General features: G+C 42.4%; 1 protein-coding gene across 1 annotated transcript; it reads right to left on the bottom strand.

Moving 5' to 3' along the window:
* Positions 1–1,594: 1,594 nt before the first annotated feature.
* On the bottom strand, positions 1,595–8,355 carry LOC125481429 (PDZ domain-containing protein 8-like). The gene is made up of 3 exons (XM_048592967.1): positions 8,114–8,355; positions 6,713–7,721; positions 1,595–1,660 (listed from the first exon to the last, which is right to left on the bottom strand). The coding sequence occupies exons 1-3, from the start codon at positions 8,124–8,126 to the stop codon at positions 1,615–1,617; spliced, it is 1,068 nt and encodes a 355-aa protein (XP_048448924.1). The 5' UTR covers positions 8,127–8,355; the 3' UTR covers positions 1,595–1,614.
* Positions 8,356–10,152: the final 1,797 nt, after the last annotated feature.

The raw sequence follows: 10,152 nt of genomic DNA, 5'->3' as shown, positions 1-10,152 counted from the left end.
ATACAGCAGCTGACTGCTTTAATAAGGTGGGCACTGTGTCAGAAAACTACCAGAATTTTCAGGTCAGCTGGCATATTGAATGGAGGGGTCCCACAAAACGTACAGTCAATTGATGTTTGGTCTCCACAAGTAGAGGAGTCTACACTGAGCAGTGAATACAGTAGACTACATTGAAGGAAGGGCACATAAATCGGTACTTTACTGTTTCATGCTGGTGTCAAATTGGAAGCAGAATCCAGGTTAGTATCATTATCGCTGCATCACCACAAATGACTGAAATAAAAGGAGCAAACATCTGGGACCTAAAGATCCTATTAAAAGACAATTCCATTTATTTTTGGACTGAGGGAAGGTATCAAGTATTTTGTACAGTTTGAAACAGAGCTTTACAAACAGAGATTGGCAGCAGTTGTCAAATCAGCATTGAACATTTCAGGGGTCAAACTGTCATTCTGGAGGTTATATGGTTCAATATTTCAAAGTCAGGTGGAAGTAAAGTTTGGGACAGTAATTTGACTTGTGAACTTACGAGTGTGATGTGGGGCAATCAATAGGTTGCACCATATCTGATGCAATTTTGAAGGAAAAATAATGATTTCTTCTTCTGCCAAGTACTCAAACTTGAGTCCAGCAACCTACGGCATAAAACTGGCAGCATACAAAGGAAGGAATCATTTTCTCCTCCTCCATTGAAAAATGTTTAAGAAAATCAAGGAATTTAGGAAGTGGCTGGAAAGTGGAGTTCAGACTCATTCTGAATGGAGGGGGGCTGAATGCTCCAACCTTGTTCCTATTTATGTTCTTCTTAAACACCCAATGATTAAATCATAGAATTATTTGGCCCATCCAGTCTATGTAGAGTAATTCAATCAATCAGATATCTGATCTTCAAACTGAATTCCCACTTGCAAACTGCAGAGTTCAGGTTTCATATACTGAAGTTAACTAATTGTAAAATAAAGATCAAGATCATTAACCATTCAAAAGTTAGAAATGCTACAGATGACTAGCCAACTGCTTAGGCTTTCAGTCCTGCAATAATTTATTATTTATACTTGTTCTCAGTTACAAGCAGTGTACAATAATCCTTAAGTATGTATGTTATTGCTTAGATCAAGCACTTTTCCTTCTCAAACAGTTATGGAACGAATTCAGAAAGGTTTCAACCAAAGAAAAGATTTGCAAAATTTAAATTGGACTGGTAATTTTCTTGGCCCCAAGCCAAGTTGCTCAATAAAAGTTGCTTATGGTTCCATAAAGAAATATTACATATGTGAAACTAGTCAGCATCCTTCCATACCAATCTAATTATTCACTGATTAAGAATTGTGTGTCTTTTTTTAAAGTAAGTATTCATGATGGAACTGTTAACATTATAATTCCGCATTATTTAATCATGAAATAAGACATATTTCAATAAATATCAATATCTTTCTAATCCACCTCACTAAGGAGATGTGACAAAACTTGAATATCTGAAAGCTTAAATATTTTGACAAATTTTGTTCCACATTGAAAAACTGCCTGTTTCTCCTTATACCCTCAGCTATTTTTAACATAAGCAATCTAAGGAAATTGCAGCAACACTTACTATCTCTCTGCCATGCCTGGTTCTCAGGCTGTGCCATTGTTCAGAGACATGGTAGACCCAGGATAATATCTGTACCTCACCAGAAAGAAAACTGAAATTAGGAAAGATTGAGTGGACTGTTCAAACCATTCTATAATTTGACTTTTTTTTTAAAATGTAGAAATTATATTTTCTGTTAAGTACAGAAAATATGACAGTAATGTTTGGACTGAATGGAATAGTAGGAGTGCTTATTCTCCCAAAACAGACTTGCCTTCTAAAGTTGCTTAAAACATTCATGCTTGCCTCTTTCTTACTTTAATTGTTGATAGTATTTTCCATTTGAATACATTTTCTCTAGGGACCAGATTATGGAAAATATGTTTACAACCCGATCCTGACACGAGACAAGTTGAGATATCTGTACCAATGAATAGCAGGTCACGTGCAGCAAATTCAGCAAAATTGTGTAAAACCATAGCATAGCTGCAACGAGGATAGGATTGCTGCAATATCATGATTTTCAGGAAGCATCCCATGAGAAACATGGTTACAATGAAAGCCTCGGGGCCAAATAAGGAAGTGGTAAACTGGCTACCAAATAGCAAGTAAAGTGTAAGGGCAACAACTAAAATAGCCCTATTTGGAAAGCAGTGTCCAAAGGTTGATACTAGAGCCTCAATATTTCTTTATAATCTCAATGAAAGCCTTACAAATAAAATGACTAACTTTGAAGATTATATTCTTCTTCTTTCTAATCCGCTTCACTAAGGAGGTGGGACAAAATTTGAACACCTGAAGCCTTAAATATTTTGACAAATTTTGTTTCACATTGAAAAAGTAAGTGCCAATGCAACTAAACTTGGGAAATTACAAAATAAAAGGACACTTTGTTAGATTAGAAAAAAAAATTCCAGTTAAGCATTTTGTCACATTGTACAAGAACAGTTGCCCGAACAAACAGAACACTGCGTATTTATGAGAAACTACAAGGTAAACAAACATTCAAGGAAAGCAAATGGACACTCAGTGAAGCACTGGTGAAGCGCATAAACAATAACATTACCAGTCTACTTCTTTGAAATTACAAGAGAAGCAGTAGTAATAGAATTAATATGGTTTCAGGATTAAGACTTTTGAATGTATGTGAAAAAGAACACAATTCATTCTCATTGGAATAATAGATTGGAGCGCGGGCAAATTTCAATTGCTCTAGAAGCTTTATAAGTAAAGGCAGGAGCAATTAAAACTAACAAAAAGGTAAATGTTCAATGCAGCTATCACAAATAAAGAGGGTGTGAAATCTCTGAAGCACGAGCACAAAATGACTGAAGGTGAATCAACAACCTACTTTACACACAAACTGATTTCCTTGAAAGGACCACTGGGCAGAGTGTAACCCTCTGATTTCTCTCCACACGTACTGAGGTTTTCCTGCAATTTCTGTTTTTGTGTAAAGTGGGACATTGGTTTGCTTTTTCACATTTAGCACTCCTGTCAAAGACCATTCCCCTCCCACACAAAGTGTTTACATTTTCTACAGAAACAAATAGCTTACATTTTGAACTTCAATATCAGAATCAAACATTGCTTGTTCTTTAAAATCTTACATTTTCAATCAATGAATCTCAGCAATAACCTGTCAGTAGACCCTCAAATACATCCATGTGTTTTTTTTTAAAAATCCATTTCAAGAACCAATCATTTGTCGCCTTCACGTTATTGAGAAGCAATTCATCTCCCCAGCTGCGCCCTTTGCAAGTCAAGACAAGGTGAATTCCCCTTGGGGTGCATTAGTGATAGCACAGGTCTAAATAGAAAAAGAATCCCTGCTTTATATCCCTCGTGATAGAAGCGTGCAGGTGCAGGGACGATTTTGTCACAGAATGGTGACGTCCAAATAAAGAGCGCATAATATACATTTAAAAAAACATTATAAATTACCAAATTGTTTAGTATTGCACTATTTTAGGTTTGACTAACTCGCCTTTTGTAGGAACACTAGATTCAGTCTAGGCTGGCTCTCAGCTCAGATAATAGTACTTATCCCACTATACAATCAGTCCCCATTGGTGGTTGAATTGAAAGAGTGTCAGGATACCAGCAGACAAACAGGAATGGGAGTAGAATTAGGCCATTCAGCCAATTGAAACTACTCCGCCATTTGATCATGGCTGATATGTTTCTCAACGCCATTTTCCTGCCTTCTCCCAATAACCCTTGATCCCCTTACAAATCAAGAATCTATCTACCTCTGTCTTAAACACACTCAATAACTTGGCCTCCACAGCCTTCTGCGGCAATGAGTTCCACGGACTCACCACCCTCTGACTAAAGAAATTCTTCCTCAGTTCTAAAGGGTAATCCCTTAACTCTGAGGCTGTGTCCTCGGATCTTAGTCTCTTCTACTCGTGGAAACACCTTCTCTATGTTCACTTTATCCAAGTCTCTAAGTATTCAGTAAGTTTCAATCAGACGCTGCCTCATCGTTCTAAACTCCATCAAGTACAGTACCCTCAAACACCTCTCAAATGACAAGCTCTTCATCCCAGGATCAATCTTATTAAATTCCTCTGACCCCCTCCAAGGCCAGCACTTCCTTTCTTAAATATGGGGCCCAACACTGTTCACAATATTCCAAATGCAGTCTGAACAAATCTTCATACCGTCTCAGCAGTACATCCCTGCTCTTGTATTCTGGCCCTCTTGAAATGAATGCTAACATTGCATTTGCCTTCCTAACTGCCAACTAAACCTGCATGTTAACCTTAAGAGAATCCTCAACTAGAACTCCAAACTCCCTTTGTACTCCAGATTTCTGAAGCCTTTCCCCATTTTGAAAATAGTCTATGCCTGTATTCTTCCTAGCAAGACGAATAACCTCACACTTTCCCACACTGTATTCCATCTGCCACTTATCTGCCCACTCTCCTAGCCTGCCTAGTCCTTCTGCAGCCTCCCCGCTTCCTCAACACTACCCTCCCTCCAACTATCTTTGTGTCATCTGCAAACTTAGCAATAATGCCTTCAGTTATACCATTTATCAAAATAAAGAACTTTTGTGCTGCATTCAGACATGTTTAGAATGAAACAAACTGCACAAGGTGAAGGTCCCCTTCAAATTATTTGATCTAAACCTTCCATCTAATCATTTGTTAATAACTTCTGACTGCAACGATTTTGGCATCCTTTTCCAGTTATCTACAGTAAATAATTACTTCCTGATGTCTGTACTAAAGATGCCCTTCACAACCATGAAATTATGTTTGATTCTCTTCTCTGACAGCATTGTTTCAGATTTACTTTCTTTCGAAGTATAAGCTGCCCCCATATCAATTTCAAGGCTAAAGGGTCCTACTTTAAATGGATTTTTGCAGCTCTGAAGCTTCACAGCAAGTATCAGCAGCATTCCTCTTCCCTTTAGTGTATCTAACATCAGAATGTGTCCTTCATGCCTCGGAGATCAGAATTGTCTGCAACAACAGAATCTATTTAGGGCAAGCCACAGATTCAACTTACATAGAGAGGAGTTGATCTCAATCCCATTTAAGCAATATAATCCTGCATCCTATTTACTTTGTTTATTGCAACTCAGTGGTGTAGTGTTCAGATGAACTGTAATGGTAAAGTCAGCATCGCCCCAGAGGACCATATGGCTGCTCTCTCATTAGAGAGGGAGAGAGACAGCGAGCGAGACTAAAAGTTACCACACCTCAGGCAAGATTGAAAAGGCGGGATCTTCATGGCGACCTTCGACGGTAGAGGAAGTGAACCCGTACTGTTGGCATCATACTGCATAACAAACCAGCATCCAGCCAAATGAGCTAAGCTACAACAGTTCAGACAAATGATAAGACAAACAAAACACTCCAGTTGCCTCTCCTCACACCTCTCCAACCCCAAGTTGTCACAGTGCTTAGACGAGTATAATAAAAGTAATCTATTTCAACCTGCATCTGGTCTGCCTCACTCACATGCAATATTAACTTCTAAGAAGCAGCATTTTGAATGCCTCAACTGGAAACTTATTCTGGTAAAGCTCCCCTGACTATAATGAATCAATTGGATAGAGAAGCTGATGGTAATAGCATACTGCGAACTGCAGTTAACAACATTTCCAACGATATACAAGTTACACAGCAAAACATGACATCACTACAGAGATGGCCATGAGTCATACTGCACAGCAACAGAAAAGGTTGCCTTATAATTGAGGTGCACCTTCATTTTGAGCAACCCCTCAATATCAAGAAGCTCGACTGAAGAGACAGCAGTGCAGTGGTAATGTCAGTCAACTAGTAATCCAGAGAACCAGGCTAATGGAAACTGGTGGAATTTAAATGCAGTTCATAAAATTTGGAATTGAAATCTAGTCTTAGTAATTGTGACTATAAAACTAATGGTGAAAACTCCATTTAATTCACAATCATTTAGTGAAGGAAATCCTAATGTCCTTCCCAAGTCTGGTAAACATGTGCGTTTTGATCCAAAGCAATATGATTGACTGTTAACTATCCTCTGAAGTGCACTTGTGAACAACAAATGATGTAATGATGTCAAAATCCCAAAGAATCAAAATATCATTTGAGTGCACAGTGGTAAGCACTGCTGTTTCACAGCGCCAGGGCCCTAGGTTCGATTCCAGCCTTGGGTGACTGTCGGTGTGGAGTTTGCACGTTCTCCCATTGTCCGCATGGGTTTCTGCACATGCTCTGGTTTCCACTGTAATCACTGGGTTAGTGGCCTGGAACTGTCTTCCTAACAGCACTGTGGGCATACCTATTCTGTGTTGATTGCACTGGATCACGAAAGTGGCTCCCATGGGCACGGGCAAGGCATGCTGGATTTGCCAGAGATACTTACGTCTCACAAATGTTTCTCTTTTAAACCCCCATAACAGAGCAGCTTGGTAAAAATACCTTCTGTAACTTACAGATTGTGCCAAGAGATGACTAAGGGGCGCATGCAGCACGATGCAGTAAGGGCTCCATTAAGTCTGATTTGGGTATTGCAGAAAGTTGCAGCTAGGATAATACCACACCGTACCCCACCATCTCCGCCCCCCACACACCCCCAAGCAACCACTCACAAACACACACAAAGAACACAGTTTAAGCCATCTGCCGCTGACTGTGACTGTACCTGATTTTGTAGTTGGGTAAAGTATGTTTGCGCTTGATGACTCTCTTGAGCTGGTTAACAATGATGGTGGTGAGCTGGGGCATGGGCCGGCCCTCGAACTGCGACTTGACCTCGAAGTCGATGAAAGGCTCGTCCATGAAGGCGAAGGACCAGTGAGTGAAAGGGCGGCGGGTGAACTGCAGCCTGAGGCGGCCCACCACCCTCCTCATCTTGACGAAGAGGTAAGCCGACTTGCCGAAGACCAGGTCCACGTCGATGGCCAGGTGGAAGCCGCCGTTGTACTCGAGCTCCAGCTCGAAGTTGAGCTCCTCGGGTATTCCCCCGGCGGCAGCGGCACCTCCAGGAGCCTCATCCTCCAGGGAGCCGGGGCCTGGGCCTGGGCCTGGGCCGGGATTGGGGCCCACGGCCGGCTGCAGCAGGCGCGCGCTCTTGAAGACGGGCAGCGCGTTGCCCAGGGAGATGTCGCGCAGGCTGAGGCCCTCGAGCAGGCGGCCCGCCGTCTTGGTCTGCAGCAACTCCTCAAACTCCACCTTGATCTTCTTGGTCAGCCAGTGCCGGACGATCGGGGTGTCCCTCAGCTCCCGGAACAGAAACAAGAAGATGGCGTTGAGAAAGTGGCAGCTCTCGGCCGGAGGCTCCTTCCCGCCGCTCAGGTAGTCCTTGAGCGAGGGCTCGACCACCGGTTTGACGTACTGCACATGCCGGGGCACCGGCTCGGGCTTGTTCCGATACAGCAATAAAATCTGCAGCAGGAGAACACACAGGGCTCCGGCCACGGCTGACAGCAGCATTAAATAAATCATGGTGAGAGATTCCTTCTTCACCTCAGGACCATGTTCTTTTCTCTCTCTCAGTCCTCCCGCTGATGTTCTCACTGCTCCGTGTTTACATGGCCTATCCCCGACAGTACAAATGAGAGCTGCTGCTGCTGCTGCTTCCCCCGGACGGCGTGCACACGCAGCGCGCCCCCGCCACAGCCGCAAAACCACGTTCCCCGCCGCAGGTTCCCCTGTGCGAGAGAGAGAGAGTGAGCGAGCCAGTGCTCCCTTGTTCGGGCCGGACCACCCACCAGCTTCCCCAACTCAAGGCAAAACCCATGAACCACCTCCCTTCCCCCTTGCTCTGGTGACCCACTCGGAATATCATCAGACAAAGGGAACCCCATATTCTTTCTGCCTGCTCTCGGTGTTTACCAAAGCAGAACATGGTAAAACTTACTTCTATTCCCAATCAACATTCCTTTACCAATAAAATGAACCTCTCTTTCTCTTTCCCTTGACTGATAATTTGGTTAAAATGACTTTTATTCTTAATCAACCTCTCCTGACCAATAAATCAACCTAACTCTTTAACAATAACATGGGCATTTTTACTCAAAAGGTAAACAGAAGTTCCCAGCACCTCGAATAATCATTCGGAGTCTCTTTGAACTTGGGCCAGTCCCGAATCGGGAAGGCAGCAATGTTTTCCCCACTTGCCTTCACCGGGACTGCGGCTTTCTAACATGGCCACATGTGAATAAGCTCTATCTCTGCCGCTGTAAAGGTTGCAGCTCCCTCCCCGGCCACCAGCCTCTTCGACAGTGACTCCCAGATGACAATCTCCAGCTGACTTGCAAGTTGCAGCACAAAAAGCGATTACAGAATGCACTTTTTTGGGGTTGATGAGAGCAAAGGGAACGGCCCCAGCATTTTAAATCTGCACTGTTTATTGTTAAAAGTCCTGCTAAGTTTATGTTAACATAAAAGTAAAATGCTGGAAATCTGAAACGAAAACAAAAAGTGCTGGCAAAATTCAGCAGTTCTGGCAGCATCTGCAGTGTCATATCGGATTCTCTGGTTTTCTCTTTCCGCAGATGTTGCCAGACCCGCCGAGTTCCTTCAGCAGTTTCTGTTTTTAATTTTATTTTACTATGTGAGACAGTTTCTTTTTTTCAGAAAGCTCTTTGCTTAGACCTGCATTTCAATTAACGCCCCGGCGCTTCAATTTAAATTTTCAAAAATGCATTTCTTTCTAAAGTATTGGATTTGGAATATGATGTGCTAGCCGCTGGATAAACGCACGTGCAACGGTTCTGAATCATCTAGGGTCCAGACAGTGACATCCCAAAATATAAACACGATTTTATTGGAACCGCAGCCAGTTCAGTTACAGTTAACTTTGGTGTGTTCAACCTGCGTTCTGGTGCGCGATTATTATCGAGTGGCAAAAGAGACAATTATAGGGAGACTATATGAACTGCATCTTTAAGCAGGTTATCAAACAGATGGTAACTTTTTTATTCAGTCATGGGATATAGGGCATCATTGGCTAGACTGGCATTTGTTACCCATCCCCAATTGCCCCTGAGAAGCAGGTAGTAAATCATAGCAGTCTGTGGTGGGTAGAAATGAGGTATACCCTCAGTGCTATTACAAAGGAAGGCCCAGGATTTTAGCTGAGCATCAGTGAAAGAATGGCAATGTAATTCCAAGTCAGGATAGTTGGTGGTTTGGAGGGCAACTTACAAACTGCAGCCCTTGTCCTCCGAGGTCATAGAAGCCATGGGGGGAAGAGGAGTACAGGTTGAAATATGCTATTGTAGTGCATCTTGTATATCCTTTATTCATTCACGGGATAAGGGCGTTGCTAGCAAGGCAGCATTTATTGCCCATCCCAGAGGGCAGTTAAGAGTCAACCACATTGCTGTGGGTCCGGAGTCGCATGTAGGCCAGACCAGGTAAGGATGGCAGTTTCCTTCCCTGAAGGGCATTAGTGAACCAGATGGGCTTTTCCAACAATGGACAGTGGATGACAGTGGTCATCATTAGACTCTTAATTCCAGATATTTATTGAATTCAAATTTCACCATCTGCCATGGCGGGATTCAAACCCAAATTCCCAGAACATTATCTGGGTCTCTGGATTAACAGTCTAACGATAATACCACTGGGCCATCGCCTCCCCTAATATGTACACAATGCTGCCAATTTCTCTGGTGCTTCTGTCTCTCAATGCTTTAGATGGTGGTTTGCTTTGTCTTGGATAGTGTCAAGTTTCTCGAGTGTTGTTGGAAATGCACTCATCCTGACACATGGAAAGTATTTGATCACACCCTTGATGTGAACATGGAGGACAGGCTTGGGGGTTCAGGCGATGGGTTCACCTGCCTTTGAACTGCTATAGTAGTCACAGTATTTATATAACTGATCAATTTAGTTTCTCCAAGCTGTTGTTAGTGGGGGATTCATTAAATGTCATTGTGAGATGATTAGATTATCTCTTTTTAGAGATGGTCATTGCCTAGTAGTTCTGTGGCACAAATGTTACTTGTCACTCATCAGCGAAAGCCTGAATGTTGGCCAGTACACATGAACACAGACTGCTTTAGTACCTGAGGAGTCATAAATGGTGTTGAACGTTGTGCAATTATCAACAAACATTCCTACTTCTAATCTTAT

The sequence above is a fragment of the Rhincodon typus genome, unplaced genomic scaffold (assembly GCF_021869965.1).
Source record: "Rhincodon typus isolate 14 unplaced genomic scaffold, sRhiTyp1.1 hic_rhity00002119, whole genome shotgun sequence".
NCBI classification, from domain to species: domain Eukaryota; kingdom Metazoa; phylum Chordata; class Chondrichthyes; order Orectolobiformes; family Rhincodontidae; genus Rhincodon; species Rhincodon typus.
The sequence above is the reverse complement of the archived record's forward strand: the minus strand, read 5'-3'. Positions and strand labels throughout refer to the sequence as shown.